Source organism: Papaver somniferum, chromosome 1 (assembly GCF_003573695.1).
Source record: "Papaver somniferum cultivar HN1 chromosome 1, ASM357369v1, whole genome shotgun sequence".
In the NCBI taxonomy this organism is placed as follows: domain Eukaryota; kingdom Viridiplantae; phylum Streptophyta; class Magnoliopsida; order Ranunculales; family Papaveraceae; genus Papaver; species Papaver somniferum.
Window position 1 is genome coordinate 12,559,952 of NC_039358.1, and position 22,255 is coordinate 12,582,206.

At 35.2% G+C, this 22,255-nt stretch overlaps 1 protein-coding gene and 6 non-coding genes across 8 annotated transcripts; 1 reads left to right on the forward strand and 6 right to left on the reverse strand.

The window, feature by feature from the left end:
• The first annotated feature begins 1,155 nt into the window (after positions 1-1,155).
• On the forward strand, positions 1,156-12,652 carry LOC113279317 (vesicle-associated protein 2-2-like). 2 transcript variants are annotated; one of them, XM_026528018.1, is made up of 6 exons: positions 1,156-1,298; positions 1,494-1,561; positions 11,290-11,462; positions 11,588-11,669; positions 11,793-11,905; positions 11,984-12,652. In XM_026528018.1, exons 3-6 carry the CDS (start codon positions 11,403-11,405, stop codon positions 12,050-12,052), a joined length of 324 nt encoding a protein of 107 aa, XP_026383803.1. In that variant the 5' UTR covers positions 1,156-1,298; positions 1,494-1,561; positions 11,290-11,402; the 3' UTR covers positions 12,053-12,652. The 2 variants fall into 2 exon arrangements, with proteins under 2 accessions (XP_026383803.1, XP_026383800.1); XM_026528015.1 differs by having other exon boundaries at positions 11,392-11,462.
• A 273-nt stretch (positions 12,653-12,925) lies between these two features.
• Positions 12,926-13,051, reverse strand: LOC113342338. Its single transcript, XR_003356616.1, has one exon. It is a non-coding gene; the product is annotated as a small nucleolar RNA snoR80 (small nucleolar RNA).
• A 382-nt stretch (positions 13,052-13,433) lies between these two features.
• On the reverse strand, positions 13,434-13,512 carry LOC113341851. Its single transcript, XR_003356190.1, has one exon. It is a non-coding gene; the product is annotated as a small nucleolar RNA Z195/SNORD33/SNORD32 family (small nucleolar RNA).
• Positions 13,513-13,567: 55 nt separating this feature from the next.
• Positions 13,568-13,650, reverse strand: LOC113342394. The gene has a single exon (XR_003356642.1). It is a non-coding gene; the product is annotated as a small nucleolar RNA U31b (small nucleolar RNA).
• A 273-nt stretch (positions 13,651-13,923) lies between these two features.
• Positions 13,924-14,008, reverse strand: LOC113341873. The gene has a single exon (XR_003356194.1). It is a non-coding gene; the product is annotated as a small nucleolar RNA Z196/R39/R59 family (small nucleolar RNA).
• Positions 14,009-14,092: 84 nt separating this feature from the next.
• On the reverse strand, positions 14,093-14,176 carry LOC113341856. The gene has a single exon (XR_003356191.1). It is a non-coding gene; the product is annotated as a small nucleolar RNA Z195/SNORD33/SNORD32 family (small nucleolar RNA).
• A 79-nt stretch (positions 14,177-14,255) lies between these two features.
• Positions 14,256-14,339, reverse strand: LOC113342405. The gene has a single exon (XR_003356655.1). It is a non-coding gene; the product is annotated as a small nucleolar RNA U31b (small nucleolar RNA).
• Between the last annotated feature and the right edge of the window lie 7,916 nt (positions 14,340-22,255).

The window sequence follows — 22,255 nt, forward strand, 5'->3', positions numbered from 1 at the left end:
AGATAGGTTTTTTATTTCTTTAGTTGTTTAAGGAGTTCTTTTACTCCTCATTCAAATATTTTGTACATATTTTTCTTCTCAATACAGTAAAACGACCATATATTAGTACATTCAGGGACTCATAAATTTATTAATATATGGAGGTTATTAATATAGAGAGGTATAACTAGAAAATTTGAAGAAAAAAATCTAGTTCATCGTATGTAAATCATATTAAATAATATAATACATCTTTATAGTGATAGACTAAAGTCGGATCCAGGACCCTACCCAAATTCATCCAGCTGGACTAGCCCCACTGCTAGATCCAACCCCGTCAAACCCCTCTATATAACTAATTAAATACAAACCTCTACCACGGTGGGGATCGAACCCCTGACTTCCTCCTTAATTGAGTTGATAGGATACCATTGAGCTATACTCTTGGACCCAACTTGTAAACTTATCATGAGTTTTTTGATGTTTTCTGCAATTATAAATAGTACTAGGTATCTTAGAAGATAGTTCATCAATCTATAACAACCCAAAAATTGTGGTAACCAACCCAAAGATTACCTCTTCTTGTTAACAACTATAGATAAGTGTTTTATTTGATCATAAATTTCAATGTAACAAGATCTGTATTTCTCTAATATAGTGTCGATTATTAATATTAGTATATGGAGGTAAATTTCTTAAGGCGGGACTGAAAAAAGAAGTAATATCAAAATGTGGAGGTTATTACTATTTATAACTGGCCCAAGTTGGGACCATGATTTTTTATTATAATATATGGAGTATCAATATATGGAGGTTTTACTGTATATCCTTTCTTATAAAAAAAAATTGCTTAGATTGTAACTTTAATCCAACAACATGTTTGTTTTCTCCTCTGTGTAGAGGCAAAGCACTATCTACCTCTAAGTAGAGGTGGGCCCCATTTTTTTAGGTGTTTGTTTTTTTCCACTACCTCTACCAATCTAGAGGATAAACCTCTATTAGATAGAGGAAATCAGATAGCACCTCTCAGCTGCTATCGTTCAACTAAACCTCTATTTTCCTATGAAATGTCCATATGACCCTCCAAAAAATCTTCTTTTGACAGTTTTTGTCCACCACCAAAACAAAATCTAAAATCGTTCTCAGATTTTAATTTCGTTTTTTTCTCCGCTGGCTTTCATTTCTCTCTGAACCCATGGAAAGATTTTTTCTCTAGAGAACTTCAATTCATGAAGAATATTGATTATGTTTGATGATTTCGTCTCTGGATATGTTAAATATCATCAAATTTGTGAAGATCTATAGTTTGGTTAATCTTGGTAAGGCTGTTTTTAGATTTCTGGATCTTGCATGTTGTTAATTTTTTTTTTAATTTCTGCAATTTAAACTTGGGAGAAATCAAATCCGGTGTTCTTATTATGTGGGTCAAATTTTGAGTCACCATATTGTTAAAGTTTTTTTTGGTATTCTGTTAGAGAAATCAGATCTTGAGATTTTGCATCATGTTTATGCAGGAATTCATTTAATTGTTTCTATTCAACTGACGGGGAGGCAGCTGAGTTGAAACCTTACTTCTATTGAGGTATGCAATGAATTTCTTCTTGAAAAGCTGGTTTCTATTCAAGCTTTTGGTATTGCATATAAGTTGTTTGATGAAAGTTCACACAATCAATAGTTTCATAGAAATATAATATGTAAATTATTTGAATGATTAAACGGAGTTTATTGCTTAACCATTAAATTTTGTAGATAAGACATCGCCATAATCATTTGAATGGTATTGTGATTATGTATGGGTATGAGGTGAGGATTTCATCCTAGGGAAAAATGTTTACATGTATTCTAAGGAAGTAAGTTCATAAACTTGTTTGTGGACCGAAAAGGAAATTTCCAGGTGTTATTGGTTTTGTTATTCATTGCATATCTTATGAACAACAAATATGTATGATAGAGTATAACCGCTCACAACTTGTTGTGTTCTTGGTAGAACTATTCACAAAGGCCTGACTTATGTATTGGTATAAATTTTATTAGTAAAACCGATCTTAAGTAATCACCTGTGATATGATCGGATTTTGTATGTCTGAAAAATTAAAAGGAAAGGGGAACCGATCCTTGTAAGGGGTGCAGTACATCAAAGGGAACCGATCCTTGTATGGGGTGCAGCAAGGTTTATAGCAGAAAGGGGAACCGATCCTATGGACATGTGCAACACGTTTTTAGGAAAATGGGAACCGTAACTATGGACATGTGCAACACATATACGTTAGATACCATATATATGTGGGGAACTGATCCTAGTACCTAGTCAACCGAAATTTTTGGAACTGATCTTAGTACCTAGTCAACCGAATTTTTGGAAAGCTAGTGTGACTATGCACAATACTCACATGGAGGTAGAACCGAAACTTGTTTTGGTAGAACCGTAAACCCATGATTGTGATTGAATGATGGTTTGATCAATCACATAGTTCTTGAAAGTCAGATGAACCAATTCTAAACTTGTTTGGAAGTGTGGCAAATCAGTTTCAAGGTTGTAAGTGTGAAATAGAACTTACAAAGTTAAGATGTCGACAAACTTTGAACACGTCTTGTGAATGTTTATTTCTTTAATTGTTCAAAGATATTCCTTAACGGCTAAGGGAAGAGAATCCAAGGATCGAAACATAAGTAAGTTAAGAATCTTTTAATTAAGGTTATTAATTTCATTTTTGTAGGGAAATTACAGAATTAGTAATGTGCATTTACTAATTAGATTTTCCGAGAGATTTCGATCGTTATTTTTTGGACAGCGCATTTTCGGGAATTATGAAAACCGAATATGTGCTTTTATGAATATCTTGAGAATATTTTCGGTTTTGGAAATTCCTTAGTGTCCAAACTTCCTTGTATATAAATACTCGAAGTTTGCCTTTCTAGCAAACTAATCATTCGTAACAACAGATTTACTCTTTTGTTGTTGTTACTAGTGTAGCCGCCTATTCGGAGAGGAGAGTAACCTAATTAGGCAAAATCTCTTACGGCCGCTCAGTTGAAAGTTTAATTAGGCGAAATTTCTTTATTACACAGCGTCAAAGTTCAATTGTATCACAACTTCAACAATAATACTATGGTGATATGTATCACCCCCCCTAGTCAATACTCCATCTCACATGGAAACCACTCCACCTTACACAATGATCCGAAAACCATATGTATTTGTAATGTGAACTACATATTAATTCTCCCCCTTTTTGTCAATAAAATTGGCAAAGGTACAAGAACGGGATCATAATGAAATTTCTGAGAGAGACATTTCATGACAAAAGGAAAAAAATACATACCAACTAATTTAGATGCAATCATAAAGCCGAAGCTAAATGCATTCATCAAGGAGTTTAAAGATACAAGATAACCCCTCTAAAACTCCACAGCCGCACACCCCTCAAGATATAACCATTAAGAACAAGTTCAAGAGAACTCTCATTTGATGTCATTCCCGAAAGAACAACAAGAGCGACCTTAATTTCAAAAGAAAAGAATGATTTTTATTGGACATCAAAAACCATAAGAATGATTTCCTATATCCAAAAACTCAATCAAATTAATCACAAGTAAACCCATGATTAATTTAATCGGAATACACAATCAAATTAAACACAAAAAGTGATCAATTCAATTGATTGTGCTCAACATAATAGAACTTATGGAGACACGAAAATACTCAACTAGATTGATTACAAGAGAACTCATAATTAATCTAATTGGAATACACAATCAAACTAATTACAAAAGTAATCAATTTAATTTTCATTTTGATCGACATAAGAAAACTTACGGAGCAATAACTAAATAACCAAACAAGATGATTAATTTACTTCAATATGCTCGACATAAGATACCTCACAGAACACCAACTAAGATAAAAAATCAACGTGGTTGTATAGTGCTCAACATAAGATACATTACGGAGCCTCACAGTAATACATAAAATATGGATCAGGGATGATCAATACTGCGGAATACACAAGGATTCATTCTATCTTCCCATCACTATTTGCATAACGATATTAATATAATCCTTGAAAAAAAGATTTTAACCTATCTTCCATCAAGATAATTGACAATATAGGCTTAACTTTTGTATTTGTCAAAAGTCCATTCATTTTTTTACCAGTACGTGAATACCGATCACGAACGACTTTACTTTTGACAAAGTATGGGACAAACATAGTTCACGGACGTAACCACCAATCCCATAAAAAATTGCAATATAACAAATCATAAAGATTAAATACTGCAAAAACATCATCCTCCATATATTTTTAGAATTTAATACCAATAAACCTAAAAAAGAACAAGAAGATGAAAAATAATAGTTATGTGTAGTCACAATCATTGCTATTCAAAGCACTAGTTATTCTTCCAACTAATCCAAAAAGAAGACTTACTCGGCAAATAAAACAAGAAACATGATTAAAACATCCTAAACTCTGTCAGCAACTAGAGATTGAATATGAACGAACTCATCAGTTGCCTTCTTCAGTTTGTTTTTCAGAAAATCAAGATTCCTTGTTGCAATTCCGAGTTGTTCACGTACTATTTCAAAGTCTCGAAGAAGATTTCCTACCAGTTGTGATGACATCTGAACTGGTAGTTTGTTTTCATGATCAACAACATGAAAGCATGTTATAGAAACAGGATTCAACTCAAGAATATCGCCCTTCTCAACTTCATCAACCTTGTAGCTTCCATCCATTGTGTACAAAAAAAAGAGTCCAATAGAATCTTTTGGCCTTATGGAACGTTGTATTTAAGGTGTTCCAAGAAACCCTAGGAACAATGACGTTCGTGTGGGTCTGGTATGTGTACTTGGTCAATTACACATGTGAGACCTAGGGGAAATGAAAAGCTTAATTATGCAAAGAGAATTTCCGAGAGACACTCGGAGAAGGGATGAAGGAACACGAGGACTAAAGAAGATTTTTTTTAAAAAAAAAAAAAACTTAACACAGAACTTAATACAATCCTGACAACTTTCTCAAGATGAACATCTTGAGAACAAAGTGCATCCATCTTTTACGTAAAGGAGGGATGCATCTTTAAGCAGTCATGATGTATTAAGATGAGCATCTTGCTCCTCAATATTCACTTCTTCTTTTCCTTTATCAAGGGTATTTAGAGAGACATTAATCGTCATTGTTGAAGAAGTTTTATCAAGAAAAGGGTTAGGAGTACCTGAGTCAACTGTTTTCCATGTTTTCTTGATGCTCCGTTTGAGCCTGTTTACACTGATTTTTAGATCTGAGACTCGATTGCTGATATGTAAGAAATCTGGAGCGAAAGTCTTGGATTTGCATCTTTCTTCAGGGGGAGATGAGGAACTCAACTTTTCTTTCTTCCTCCTATGCCTTTTTCTCTTTGCAAGGTCAGTCACCCTTTCGCCACTCTTCCTTCTTTCATTGTAGGCATTTTTTGTTTTGAACACACAATTAAGAAAGGACTTATCACAGTACATTCCTTGAGTGTTTAAAGCGCCTTTTCCAACAATGTGTGAAACCGGTTTAATGACTTCTTTAGACATCCAAGTAAGAATGTTACGAAGCTTTTCATTCCTCAACCGATAACGACATCTTCGCTCAGAATGACCTTTATTCCCGCAGTAATAGCAGTTAAAGGAATTATTTTTAATTGTTCTCTTGTGAGCGGATTTAGAAGGAGCAGAATTCTTGTTTTTGGGACCATTGCAAGCTGCCAAAGGTTTTTCACATGGAGAATTATCACTAGCTTTATCAAAGTTGATGTTACTAGTTTTTGGAGTGTCTATTCCTTTATAGCCCAGACCACATATATCACGGTGTTCTTTACATGCTCCAAGCATAGAAGATAATTTTGTAGAGTTAGAATTGAATCTACTCAGACTCTCTTTCAGTGATCTTACTAGTTTTTGGAGTGTCTATTAATTTATTGGAGTGTCTATTAATTTATTCATGATAAAGTTTACATATGATACGCTAACATAGAACAAAGCCTTCGCTATATCAGTCCAGGTCACATTCATTTCCGTTTTTCAAATAACTCTCATGAGAGTATTGTTTACTTTATTTTTTTAGCAGATTTTTTTAAAAAAATTCTATCATCACGTATTCCTTGCCCCTGTTCTTGAATGTGTTTGTTTTGTAAATCTCTAATCACCTTTGGTGCCAATCTATTTGGAGCCGTCAAGGAGGCTATCACATACCTAGCATGGTAAGCTTTTGCAGTAGTATTTTATTGGCAGTTTGAGAAAGATAATGGACCACACGTTCAAGAAGACAAACGGAAAGTGGTCCTCATAAGCCCAACCCATTCTCCACCACACTACCAGTTACTTAAGTAAATTGGCACCAGAGAAGGAGAAGGCATAGCCTGCCAAATTAGGTTCGAGTAAGCATAAAAAGAAAAAGCAAAAGTTGAAAATTAAAGCATGATTGTATTTGTGAAATGCAATAAAGTGTTACAAGTCATAAATTAACTATTAAAATGGGAAAATTAGGCGCGGACCCAAAAAAATAATATTTTCATTGTCAGACCCACAATTAATTTTAGGTACCGTGACACCCATAATTATATGAAATTTTGAAAAACGTCTGCATAACTCATTATGCATACTATATTTTCAGGGGTATAGTTGGCAACACAACTTGATATAGCATATCTAAAAAACCACTCCTTGGAATTTTACAAATTTTATATCGTTGGAAATCTTTTAAAGAGAGCTATGCAACGAGTACAAACAACAATATCAAATTTTTATTTTTCACGAAAAAATCGGAGGTGATCATCATTTTAGGCAAAATTTTCGAAAACTTGATACATAACCATTATGCAGCCACCAAAAAAATGCATAACACTTTACGCAGACGCATAACGAATTATGCAACCATTTTCTCGACTGCATAACAAATTATGCATCTGCATAATCTATAACAAGTTATGTAGCCATCGTTTTGGTTGACTTTAGTGCGTATATAAAAAATCGATGCATAATGCATTATGCATCCATATTTACGGTTATGCATCTATTTTCTCGATGCATAAAAGATTGTGCAACAATTTTCTCGATGCATAATGCATTATGCAGCCATATTTTCGGATGCATAACAGGTTATAAAGTTTTTGTTTTTGTTGGTTTCAATAGTGACAAAAAAGTTGTTGCATAACGTGCTATGCAACCGTTTTCTGGACTGCGTAACAAGTTATGCAACAAATTTTATAGATGCATAATAGGTTATGCATCCATTTGCACGACTGCATAACAGGTAATGCACATTTTAAAAATCGACAGCAAGATAGGTTATAAAGATAAAATGAATGCATAATGCATTATGCAACCATATTTTCGGATGCATAAAAGATTATGCATCCATTTTCATGACTGCATGTTATGCAGATATTATTGAGGAGCATGACAATGCAATCCACTGCTACCAGCTTTGCCTTGTATAATACGAGTTTGCCTTTGCCAACCCTCCTTTGATGGCTTCATCGAGATCCAATTCTCAATTGCTGGTGGCAAGTACCAACACTGCTATTTGTCCTTCGTAAGTGGACCATCCCAGTATCCACTTGCACATGAATTCATGTTCTCTTAATTTCATGTCTTCATAACATGTATATTCATAAAAATCTCTATTGCAAAAATTGAGACCACCAAAATCATTTCTAACTTAGTATTCGCCCACAAGATACTTTTTTGGAGTGTCCACATTCCCAAACTATCAATAAATCAACTAAACATTTTGATTTGAAATCTTTATTCAAAACCATGTCTTTGAAGACTTTTAACAAACACAAATTGAGCAAACCTTACAAGCTTTCTACTAAATCCTAACCCCCCACAAATCACAATTACAAAATCTGCCTATACATTATTATTATTCAACTAGAAAACAGAAATTACCGAACTGTGATTCAAGAATCAATTAATACTCCATTTTCCAACAATTTCTTTTCAGCTTTTTACATGAATCATACCAATCAATCTACCACAAGGCAAACTATCAACAGTTAAATTAAAAACCAAAATAAAAACTTCTTCATATCTTAAACAAACTAACCTTAAATCCACGCTGTTTCGAAATTGATTCGAACAATTCCTCTTTCTTCAAAAACTTAGCGTTTTACGTACTCTCTTTTTTTTAATAGGATGGCTTTTATAAATAAATGTTTCAAAAAAAATAGACTGGTTTTTTAATTGGGAAAGTCAAATGTTACTTTAATTTTCTGGGATCACTTTTTTCTTAATTTCTTTTATTGACAAGTGTCATGAGGACCATTTCACTTCACTTCTTTTATTGACAAGTGTCATGAGGACCACTTTCAATGATTAGTTCTCTTAATTTCCTTAAATTTTTCTAGAAACAAAACTGACCTATTAAAAAGAAACGGAGGGAGTAAAACCCACGTCATAAAAATCTGTTTTCAACTCTGGTTTACGTTACCCAGAGTTCACCACTGGGTAGCTGATCTTGTCTCTAATATTGCAGCCGTAATTCGACTCCGGTTCTTTTTTGTCTGTCATCAGCCATTGCCAATTCAATCTCCACCAATTGCAGCCAGCACCACTTTCCCCTTGTTTTATTCTCGACTGCAAACTCCTCCAAATCACCAGCAATCCACCGATAACACACCTCTTCATCGCTGCTTCTTAACATCTCCAACACAGATTGACCCAAAAGACCACCACCTGAAATCGATCTATGTGACCACCGACTGCATAGCTCAACTAGATTTTGGCCACAACAACAACTCAATGACCATCTGCCGCCTGCTGAAGACATTCAGCTTTCTGCAATGCATCCAAAAGAACAACACAGCTCTTTGTATTGATGCTACAACCTTTTAACCGTGTTTCCTAGAAATTGAAACAGAGGTTCTTTGGTTTACTGATGAAGAAGAAATTTGGGTTCGTGGAAGGACTGAAATTGGAGACAGTGAGTGAGAAAGAAATGGGATTTGACTAAGATTCCAATAAATTTGAGAAACCAGATCTAATTAAAACAATATCAGGAAAAAAATCATATAATCACAGAGAAACTATGAAATCTAAATACCATCTCATGAAATTGTAGTTTTTCCGCTAAAAAATCCCCATATTAGCTACTCTATGGCGAGAATCAGATGTTTTAGAAAATCAAGAGAACATAGAAGAAAGAAGGATAAGAAAACACGGAAGCACTTTTCTTTTAAATATGGGTGTATGATAAATTTTTCTATAAAAAATGAGTGCGCACCTGCCCGTGGGTTTCACAGTGGAAAAAATCTGAAAAATGTGTGTGACTGGAGTTTTCACTATTTCAACAACGTTGTTGCACGAGAGTCCAGGCCCAGGTAGGAGTCATTTATCACAAATTGATTTTAAAAATTTGGGACCACCTAAACTCAAACTGTTGCCGTGAAACCTCCTATTTAGCTTCCGTCTGTTGCGTGGCTTGCCAGTCCATCTGATGTTTGATTTCCTTCTCTCTAAATGTGTTGTAACCCGTAAGCTAAATTGTGGGGTCGCTCGCATCCGTCTGCATATTTCCTTAATCATGCCAGTAAGCTACCAAGGCGGTCCTGTTCCCTTGAAAACCCATAAGCGGCAGTTTTTCAGAACATGGCTCATGAGAGGAATGTAAGGGCTGGTAACGGACTAAATGATCTTGACCGTCCAATCTTATTTTGTAGATTATGTGTGCTCTTGGATCTGTCAAGTAGTGTTCAGTTGACCCACTGAGTTGATCCCCAACTTGATACTAAAAATCATGGTTTGACTTGTGGAATATTAATTGATGGCATAGCTTCCAAAGTAACTCTTAACTTCAAACAGAGCCACTGGGTTTAGTTTATCATCTGGCTGACTGCAAATTAATTGTTGAGTATTCCACGGAGCCTATTGTTTCTGCTAAAATGAACTTAAGTTCTTGAGATTTCTGTTCTCGTTCTCTCATACTTCAGTTGTGAGGAATTCAGAAAAAATCGTCTGTTTGGTAGAAATATGCCTTTGGAATTAATAGGAGGAGCTCTGCTTGGGGCAGTAGTATCAGAATTACTGAAAGCAGTTATTGATGCGAAAAATATGTTGATGAATTTCAAACCCTCCTTAGAACAGCTCAATGCAACTCTAGAATTGGTGATAAACAAAGTTGAAGAGATCAAAGGAATATGTCAAATTGATAAAAAACCGGATACAAGGAAATTGATAATGAAGTTAAGAGAAGGAAAAACCCTCGTAGGAAAGTGTCCAAGAGTACAATCATGGAAAAGAAAGAGTAACCAGCAGTGCCAGCAAAAATGATGGGGCTGGAAATGGAGATGGAGATGGAGATGGAGATGGAGATGGAGGAGTGCACGATGATCTGGGAGGAGGAATCAGCAGTACCAGCATAAATGATGGAGCTGAAGCTGGAGCCGGGGGAGTTCATGATCTGGGAAGAGGAACCAGCAGTGGTAGCATAAGTGATGGAGCTGGAGACGTAGGAGTTCAGGATCTGAGAGGAGGAACCAGCAGTGGTAGCATAAATGATAGAGCTGGAGATGGAGGAGTTCATTATCTGGGAAGAGGAATCAGCAATACCAGCATAAATGATGAGGCTGGAGACAGGCGAGTTCGTGACCTGGGAGGAGGAATCAGCAGTACCAGCACAAACGATGGAGCTAGAGCTGGATCTGAAGACAGAGGAGTTCATGATCTGGGAGGAGGAATCAGCACTACTGCACCCAACACTACCAGCATAAATGTTGGAGCTGGAGTTGGAGCTACAGATGGAGAGCTCGAGTTTAATTTTAAGTGCTTTATCAAACTAGCTAGGCTTTCCAAGTAGATTATTTGTTTGTTTTATTGTGACTGAATTTGTCATTCCGTTGGTGAATTTGTCAGCTTTCTTTGCATACATTTGAAAACAGCTCAGTAAACCAGATTACCGTTACGTCGGTATGCATGAGAAAACTACCTTATAATTTTGTTAGGAGTATCTATTGATTGGCTGATAACAAGTTAACGACAACTCTGATATAAAAAGATAGAGTTTCGAAAATTACTAAATAGGTTAGTAAATATGGATGTGGGTGTGGCCGTGGGGGTGTAAGTGAAGTCGAGTGCACTTAGTGGAATTAGCTTTCAGTTATACAAAGAGACAAAAAAAATATGATTGAAACTTTACCAGAGAGGAGATACTTCTCCTCCATTTAACTGAAATAGCTAGCTTTCAGTTATTTTCCGTTCAGAGAAATGATCTTTGTATTGGAATTCTTCGTGTCTAATGGGTTTTTCTAGTTTTGATTCTTCTTCTTTTTTCTTGGAGCTAGGCTTTGTTTTTTGAGGTGGAATTTGAAGTTAAGATTGCTGACTGAAACTTTACTAGTGCAACGAGTAGCATCTGTTAATTATTTCATACTCTATTTTTCTAGTTGAGTTGGGGATGCAAAGCAGGTCCTTGGTTCAGCTTGTCAACAGCTTGGATCATTATGTGGCCTTTAAGGTACAACCTCCATTCCATATGGATTTTTACTTCTGGATGGTTAATATACTGATTTATGAATGGATGGCTAACAGTTCTGCCAAGATTATGTGATGTGGGTAATAGCTAATGTAAATCGTTTTCAGTTAAAAGCCACGGCTGCGAAGAAATACCCTACGTCGCCATACATTGGCGTTGTTCGTCCAAAGTCTACTCGTGAAACCACAGGTACTCGAGAAGACTTATTTTTATATATCGCAGTATACTTGTCTGGTACATTTTCATGAATGTGTATATTTTGTAATTCTCTAATTAACTAACAAATGCTTGTTCTATTTGGTGCCAATATAGTTCGTATGCAAGCACCTTTGGTGGCTTCTGATATGGAATTCAAGGACAAACTCCTTATTGAGAGCATAATTGTTCCATTCGGAACCTGCGATAAGGCTACCAAATCTAGCATGGTAAGTCTCTGTAGCATTATTACTAATTGAAGAAAGCAAAAGCAGAAGATTAATTTGTCATAGTTATTTTATTGGCAGTTTTACAAAGAAGGAATATATATTGAAAAGCAAAAACTGAATGTGATCTTCATAAGCCCGACCAATTAAAGTAAATTGGCACCACATAAGGAGAAGGCGTCTCCACTGTTATCTGGAATCAGGTTGGAGTAAGCATAAAAAGAAGAGATGGGGCAAGGGATAGCGAAGGGAAATGGTTCAATAGCAAGGTTAATTTTCATTCAATGCAGTGAAGTGTTGCAAGCCGTAGCGTAGGAAAAATAAGTTTCTTAGAAAAACTACATCCTCAGTTTCGTTAAGGACGTTAGCAGCTTCGACAATCAGCTCAGATGAGATGCTGACATTGTTTAGGCGTTGGCGATTTTGGATGATAATTTTCATTCCATAGCGTTTAGTTATCTCTAAGAGCATTAATCTAGGTGGTTTCTCTTATTTTAGTGGTTTCTTCATTGGTACACAATCTAGTTGGCATTAGATAAACAAAAATGTTTATCTAATGCCACAGCCTATGAGCGTTTCATCTCGTTTTTTTTCAGTCATGATCTCAAAATGGTCAGAAATCTTCCATGGACCATTGCCTCTACTTGTATTTGGTCTCCCAAGGATCATTCCCTCGGGTATTTAGTCTTATTTCTTGTCGGAATACACTATAATTTTTACAATATTTTATTTGTAAGCGTTCATTGTTTACAAGTGACATAAAATGTTACCCAGGTGAAAGAAAAAAAAAATCTAAGGTTTAGATTTTCACTCAGAGCAACATAATTCGAAGACCTCAACGTGTTAATGTTTATAAAATTGATACAGGATTCCAGGACATAAAATGTTACACAGGTGAAAAAGATCCAGGTTTGCAAGGTAAGTAAATGGTTAAACAACCTCAATCCCACAACAAGCTGCACCCGCATCAACAAAAATCTTAGGGAACGACTTCAATGAAAAAGATAAGGGCTATAAGTTCACGGATGTGAGTGGAGTTTCCCGGATAACATGATACTGAAAACTCATGAATCAGAATGGCCACATATAGATATAGCAACCCAAGCCATTATCTCAAGAAGAACCAATGTCAAATCTTCCCGAATTGGTAATGGGTGCAGTTTTATCAACTACCGGTACTCAGACAAAGGGTGTCATATAAGATGAAGAGGATAAGTAAATCATACACTGTAGACTATCAATACACAGCAGACTATCAATTAAACCTTGAAATTGATAAACAAAGATTAAGAGACTAGAAGAGCTCAGACAGCCAAGGGTTTGTCGTCAAATTAGGGTGAAGAGCCCCAATCAGAATAATACAATAATGTCATCACCGCAAGAAATGTCTCACCTACTAGAGAAATCATCCAAGGAAAAAAAAAAGCAATTGCCCAAGCTAAAAGGCTGTGCAAAAATACAATAAATTCATTTAGGAAAAATGTAAGTTAACCCGTATGGAATTTTAAGCAAAACAAAAGGTCTTGACATAGAGAGATCAGATGGTAGTGCATGTTAAAAAGTCATCATCCTTATACAGAATAGATGGGTAACAAATCTTCATTTCTCTCAAAATCATAACATAGCCATAAATTAACACAAAAACATGAACTTAAACTTAATTTTGAATCAGAAGAAGTTGTAGTCAATCACCATCTAGCATCATTGATGCATGTAAGACTGGGGCGACAATACCTATCATCATATTCAAGTCCAAATAAAGTAAATATCATAAAAATTATAATGTAAGCAGGGATTTAGTAACAAGTAGATAACAATTTTTTGAATCCCCTGTGTCGCAAGACCTGTTTAATCTTTCTCAATATTTGCCATCTAAACGAGACACCCAGCTATAATTAGTCAGAGTATCAGATACCTCAGGCAATTACTAGAAACCTTAATCAGATAATTTATACAAACAACTCAGATTTCTTTTTTAGACAAAAACAAAATAAATCAAACAAAATTAAGTAATTGAGATGTACAACCTCAGTCGAAAGATGGTGATATTTGTTGAATAATCACTGATAACTCAGGAAATAGGACAATAATTCATCACTGATTGTACAAATCAAGAACCAGAAAATTGAAACCCTAAAAACTCAAAACCAATAAAAAAAAATTTTGAAATCGAACTAATCTGGTATACAACAGAGATCAGATGGTAGTGCATGTAAAATAATCATCATTCTGTTTTACAGAAAGCAAAATGGGTTACAAATCTTCACTTCTCTATCGCCTTACCAGATCTAATAACTATAAATCAACATATAAAATCAAATCGGTTTTTCTCATGAAAAGTATGAAACATATGGAATCAGATCGATAACAATAGTCAATCACCATTAAGCATTATATGCTTGTAAGACTGGGGCGACAATCAGTGATCATCATGTTCCAAAAAGCTTAAACAAAACGAGATCTAAAGTTTACCTCAGGTTTCCTCTCCTCATACTTCTATTCTGTGGAGGATGTTTTAGTAGAGATTATGAGGATTTTCTAGAGGTTTTATGGAAAAGAAAAGTAGGACTAGAAACAAGATTGAGAGAGAGAATCATCTGCTCTAATTTTATCTCTAGAGGTTTTAGGGTTTTGAGGTTTTATAGGCTACTCAAGAGAGGTGATACGTATTTTAGGAGGCGCCGAAACCCCGAACTAGGGCTAGAACTCGTCCAAGACCAAAACCTCGCCTAAATAGTCAGTCTCGCAAGACTGACACTACAATCCTCTTCGTGGGCTCAAACGGGAAGGAGAACTCCAGCCCAGATTATCTTATGTAACTGTCGGATTCCTGAAGCAGACAGCTTTTTCACCTACTGTTGGACCGAGAGACTGCTTTTCACCCACTTTTCCTTCACTTGTGCGTATTATTTGGCGCCGATGCAGTTGATCTGCAAGCACCTTCGGTGGCCTGAATCTTAGGGATGAGCGAAAACACCAAAACCTGAATTTTATCCAAACCTAATCCGCTTTTTGGTAGGTGGGCACCCAATTTGTTTCTCGGCGGATTGGATGCAGGCGAGTTTTGAAACCGGTTATTTTCACGGGTTGGAGACTGGTGGATATCATCCATCCGTTGAACACTCGACCTTGAGAATTGTTAGTATTATTTTCACATACGAAGGTTACTATGGAAAATTGGTGGATAATATACATATTAGTTTGTTATTGAGGCATTGAAGATCCTCAATGGCACTCGGCAGAATTATCAATTTTGCATTGATCAGAGGCGTTTATGTCAATAAAATTATAATTTTGGTTGTTAGAAAGGCATTGTGTTGCTCTTATTATGTTAATTGCTTATTGTTTAGTAATCTAAATTTCAAGACTAAGTTATATCACTCATGTTCAACATTTATCCGTTTTCGTTTATAATTTTTTATATCTGCAAATCCATTTGTATTCAACCCTTTCATTCACTCACCCACGAATGTCACTTCTGGTGGGTGATGGATTGGAGGTGGGTGAAAATCACAAACCCGCCATTTAAATGGATTAGACGCAGGTAATACCAAATGCGCATCCATCCATACGTTGCTTCCCTCTACTTCTAATATAAAATGCAAGAACAAATATATTCTTATATAAACGGGATTTACATGGACATAGGCTTTATTTGGTGATAAAAATATATTATAATATAAATGGGATATGCCTGGCTATAGGTTTTACTGAAGTTATAAAAAGAACATATACTACAAGCCCTATAAAGAGCTTGTCTCAATACGAGTTATACACCCAGAACACTGAAACCACACACAAATTGTAGTAGCTAAAATATAAATTTCTTACATCCAACCATTCACGAACACATAAAGTATTGATGAATACAACTACAAGTCTACAACACACAAAGATGTACCAACGTCCACTGGGGTGAAATACTTGTTCTTATTGAGTGTATGATGATAACAAAGTAACTAGGGATAATTTATGACTCTTAAGAGTCTAGTTTATTCTCTCTCGAGAACTTACAGAACTTAGTTTCCTTTATAGTTTAGCCTGGTAAAATAACTACATTACGATATTAGACAGGTATACATGATTTGTATTCTCGTCGAAAGGTGTCACCCGTATCCTTTGTGTGTTGTTCCCGATATTCTTCATGACTGCTCTCGATGTCTTCCTTATTCGTATCTAAAGTAAGGATTGTCTTGCAAGTTTTCTCCATGTTGGGACCCACCTCACACGTGCTTGTTAGTGACATTAAATGCTTGGTCTTCCCTTTCAAACTTGGTTGTTGATTTTCTTTTTTTCTTTCCACGTGTTGCACTTTTAGATAGATGCGGTAGATATCTTGACTAATATGTTGGACTTATAGACATGATTTGGTGCTTCACTCTCATATTATCTCGGTGGACTTACAAACATGATTTGGTGCTTCTCAGATGATTCCACGTGTATGTAGGTAATTTACCACTACATAGATGAAAACCTACTTAGAATCTCAATTAAGAAGAGTAATTCAGGGTTTCACACTCATTTTAGAATAGCAAGGAGCAAATAGTACAAGATTCACTTTTATGTTTAAACTAATTGCCATGGATCCTGTTCTGAAGATATTATAGGTGTGTATTAACTGCATTGACATGTGGCAATCAAAATATGTTCTCGTGGAGAGTCATGCTTCACCACTAAAATGACGCAATTAAAAATAAGTATAAACAATATAAGCAGCATATTCAATAATGGCACAATACAAAATTATAAATACATGTTTTACCACTTTGTCTCACATAGATCAATCCAAATCCGAAAATTATATCTAGATTCACAACTATCAGATTCTGATACTGAAGAATACCACCAAATGATAGTTGCCGATCTAAATGACTATTTGATCAAATCTATCAAAGATAAACCAATATTAGTCGGATCCAAGCCGATCAATATGTGTGCACAAATCACGAGATATAAAAACCAACAAGAAAAATATTCTTGTCTTCAAATCTTCAATTGCCTTCTATTATACTCGCACAACACAAACTTGAATCCACTTATGATCAATCACACACAAAACGAAGTCTGTTAACAATGGATGATCATAAGTTGTCTTCGGATCTAAAAAAAGTTCTGAAGATCCCGCCAATACTTCGATCTAGTTTGAATGACCTTATGTCATAAGAGAAGGCTCTCAAGAATAATCAAACTACGTGCAATCAAAGTTTCAATAATCGTTAGTCACTCAAATCAATAATCGAAAACTAAAATAACAATGCAATTATCTAATTTTCCACCAACGATACTCGTTGAGCTTCTTGATCCCACATAAGTCTTTAAACGAGCGGTCGTAAGAGATTTCGCCTAATTAGGGTGGTTTCTTCTCCGGATAGACGGCTCCACCAGAAACAACACGAATGAATTTTGCCTGGCTCTTAGGGCAAGAAATGCAAACTCAACTGTTTATAGACCAAGGTTGTTTGGACAACAAGGAAATTACAAAACCGAAAATATTCTCAATATATGCAATAACTACCCAATTTCGGCTTTCATATTTTCAACTAATATCCAACCTGCAATTCTGAAATTGTTAGAGCATAGCTCGGTTGAACCCACCAAGCGCTGGTATGTCAAGTTTGGTTGTCATATTTTAGTGAGCCAAAACTCATTTAAGAGTCGCTTGATTATGTACTAGAGTCAACTTCGTATAGGTTAGCTTGAAAGTATTAGGATATGAGACATTACAAGTACTGCGAAGACTTGAAGAAGTGAAGAAGTAAGGAGATACAACGACAACATCATCCTTCCACTTGAGGTTAATGATATTTAGCTTGAATTTTTTCATTCCCTAACGTATCTTTCAAGTCGTGCATATTGAAAACAAAACTGCGAAGCATGAATGATTATACTCTAGTTAGACATAGTATTAAGGAATACAATACGAGGTTTATTGCTTAACCATTAATTTTTTTAGATAAGACATCGACATAATCGTTTGAATGCTATTGTGATTATGTATGGGTATAAGGTGAATATTTCATCCTAGGAAACAATGTTTTACATTTTTTTTAAGGAAGTAAATTCATGAACTTGTTTTGTGAATCGAAAGAGAAATCGCCAGGCATTATTGGTATTGTTCTTCATTGCATATCTTTTGAAAAACCAATATGTGTGATTAGTATAACCGCTCATGACTTGTTTATGTTCTTGGTAAAACTATTCACAAAGGCTTGACTTTTGTATCGGTATGAACTTTTATTAGTGAAACCGATATTAAGTAATCACCTGAGATGGTATGATCGATTTTGTGTTATTGGTATGACCGACTCTGGGTAAAGGGGAACCGATCCTAGTAAGAGGTGAAACCTATCACAAAGGGGAATCGATCCTTGTATGAGGTGCAACAAGTTTTTAGCAGAAAGGGGAACCGATCCTATGGACATGTGCAACACGTTTTTAGGCAAAGGGGAACCGATCCTATGGATATGTGCAACAATTACAAGTTAGATACCATATATATGTGAGGAACCGATCCTAGTACCTAGTCAACCGAATTTTGGAAAGCTAGTGTGACTATGCACAGTACTCACATGGAGGTAGAACCGGAACTTGTTTTGGTAGAACCGTGAAACCCTTGATTTGTGATTGAGTGTTCTTGATCAATCACGTAGTTCTTGAAAGTCAGATGAACCAATTCTAAACTTGTTTGGAAGTGTGTCAAATCGGTTTCAAGATTGTAAGTATGAAAGAGGACATACAAAGTAAGGATGTCGACATACTTTGAACATGTGCAGTAACGCTTATCTTTAATTGTTCAAAGTTATTCCTTAATAGCTAAAGGAAGAAAATCCCGTATCGAATAAAATAAATTGAGAATCTTTTATTTAAGGTTTTTAATTTTATTTTTGGAAAATGAAAATTAGTAATGTGCATTTGCTAGTTGGAGATTTTCCAAGAGATTTTTGGTCATTATTTGGACAAAGCATTTCCAGGAATTATGGAAACCGAATCTGGAATATATTGCATATCTTGAGAATATTTTCGGTTTTGGAAATTCCTTGGTGTCCAAATTTCCTTGGTCTATAAATATAAAAGTTTGCATTTCGAGCAAACTAATCCTCATACAGTAAGAATTATCTTAGTTGTGCTGCTATTGGTGAAGCCGCCTATTCGGAGAGGAGAGTAACCTAATTAGGCGAAATCTCTTACGGCCGCTCAGTTTAAAGAATTCTTTGGGATTGAGAAGCTCTATTAGTACCGTTGTTGGGAAATTAGATAATTACGGTTTATCTTTTGTTTTCGATTGATTTGATTGACTAATGGTGGTTGAACTTTGATTGCACCTAGTTTGTTTATGTTTGAGAATCTTCTCTTCTGATATGAGATTCACTCAAACTAGATCGAAGTTTCGACGGGGATCTTTAGACTGTTTGTAGATCTAAAGACTTATTGTGATAATCCATTGTTAACAGACACTGTTCTGTGCGTGATTGATCACAAGAGATTCAAGTTGATTGTGTGCGGGTGTTTATTGAAGATCTAAAAAGATTTGAAGACAAAGAAGACTTTGAATATTTTTAATTTGGGACTCATAATCTTTGGTGTGCACAATACTTGTTTCGGTAAAAGAGGATCCAACTATTAGCGGTTTATCTTGTGGTAGATTAGATTGATTGGTTGTGTAGATCGGCATCAATACAATTCTTTATGATTAAAAGTATTGATTGCAAAATCGTAACAATTACTTCGGTAGTTGATAATAAGATAGATCTAAGAACCTGACGAAAGAGTTTATTGAGATAAACAGAAGAGCCTTTGTCGAACTCATATCACTTGGTTGAAAAAAGTTGATACCAAACAGATTTGTTGTTCCTTTACTGTTTGGATTACGAACCAAATGAATTGTTCCAAGTACGTGACTTATTACAGGTCGGAGGCGTGGGAATATAAACGTAACTAGGTGAACTATAGGTTTAGTTGCTTGGTCTCAACTATACGAAGTTGGTTTGATTTTGTATAGCGGCTTAATCCTGAGAGTATTAAATTCTGGACAATATCCCTGGGTTTTTCTGAATTTGTGGTTTCCTCGTTAACAAAATCTTGCTGTGTCATTTAGTTTTATTTTCCGCAATTATAATTGTTGTTATTATAATTTAAAGAAAATTACACAAACGTTAATTTCTATTTACTTGATAAGTAATCCTATTGTGTTTGGTTAAGTCCGAACCTTTTATCAAGTAAACATACTTTGTTGTTGTATTGTCTCGATCTCGTATCCATAGACGATTACACGAAGTGTGAACCGATTTTTTGTATTGTCTCGACTCAGTCCATAGACAATCACTTTCGGAGAAAGGACATAAAGGTGGAAAAGTTTTAGTTTGAGGTATATTTGGGTACCCTCGTCTTTTTCAATTGGTATCAGAGCAGGAAAACACGAAAAGATCTAACAATTTGTGTTTGGCGTGATCCAACCTATAAGTTTTGAATCAAATGGTTGATTCAGTTAACGTACCTCCAGGGTTTGATGACTCAAATTATCTATGGTGGAAAATGGCTATGCGGTCTTTTCTTTAATCTCATGACTTTAACACTTGGGTTTTAGTTATTGATGGGTATGAACACCCAAAAGTACTGGTAAACAACTCAACCAGTGAGTTTAGACTAAAGGAATTGTATGAATTCAATAATGAAGAAAAATTGCTTTCGAAGCAAAATTCATATGGATTGAACGCCATTATCCATGTTGTAACTCGAGACGTCCATCATCATGTAACCAGGTGTAAAACATCAAAGAAGGCTTGGGATATTCTTAATATCGTATTTGAAGGGAATGCCTCTGAATAAGAAGCTAGGCTTCAAACCCTATCTTCTAAATGGGAAAACCTTAGTATGGATGAAGACGATACCTTTGATGAGTTTTATCAAAAACTTTCTGAAATAGTGAATGCCTTTTACACTTTAGAAAAAACTATTTAAGATAAATATATTGTGTGTAAAACGCTAAGGTCTTTACCACCAAGATACGAATCTAAAAAACATGCCATCATGGAAGTAAATGATCTTTCCACACTATCTAGAAGCGCTCTAGTTGGTAAATTAAAGATCTTTGACCTTGAATACCAATTCAATAATGAACAGGGTATTAGTACCTTAAAGCTGTAACTAAGACTAGTTCTTCAGCAGAAAATCCCTGTTAGACAAAAACTGAGAATTGTAGTGTTGATACGACTGCACGATAATTTAGGAAGTTATTAAGACAAAAGAGAAGGAGCTCTTCTAAAGATGCATATTCTCCTTCTCAAAAATCACAGAAATGTGTATAAAATAAAGAACAAAATAATGGTGATAGCTCTAATTGTTCCAAGGATCAAGAGAACAAGGCTTTCCATGCAATTGTTGTATGCACACCTGAAAAGGATACTGAAGTAACTCCAGAGCCAAAGGCACTTGAATGTGATCTTCGTGAAGAGAATGAATGTCTGAAAAAGGAACTTGTTGAATTGAAGAACGATATAGAGATTATTGGTGCTGATAATTATCTTGAATGCATGAAATGTTACAGAGATCAAATCGAACAAAGTCATGATCAAGAAGTGAAGCTATATACATAGTTGGAGAATCTAAAGAACACCAACGTAAGTAATTCTACCTAATCTGAAATAGATTATAAAGTTCAAATTGATAAATTTAAGGTTGATTTAGATAATGCTCTCGAAAAAATAAAAATGTTGGAGAAAGAGAATATGAATCTAAAAGCGGACTTGAAAAAGTTCGATAGTAGCACAAAACAACTTGACTCAATGTTGAAGTCAACTAGAGTTCCTCGTGACACTCGAGGATTGGGCTACAAAGGTAAACAAACTTTGAATGCTAAACAGGAGACAAATTTTTTAAAACCTAAAGACTCCACTGAAGAAATTGCTTCAAAAGTTGCCACAAAAGATTGCTCTTCCACAAAAGAAAAATCTGTAGCACCTTCATCTTCAACAAAAGACAGAAAATCTAAAATCCGTTAAACTCCAATGAAAGAGAATCCACAACAAGGTAACACTAAGCCTCATGTTTCTTGTGATATTAAGCATTGCTCTTATTGTGGAAATAAAGGACACTTGGAAAGGGGGTGCAGATTCCGTAAAAGGAATGAGAAAGCCATAAATGCACGAGTTTCTGCAAAATTGGCTAAACTCAATAATGATTCTCGTGCTAAATCAGGACATCATTGTCCTAAAAATAAGCAAAAGGATTATTGTAATGATAGTTCAAAGTTTTCTTATCAAGCTTCTAATAAGTTTTCTCATTATCGCTCAAACAATAAAAGGAGAAATAACTTTGTAAAGACAAGATCTGATATTCCAAATTGGAAAAAAAACT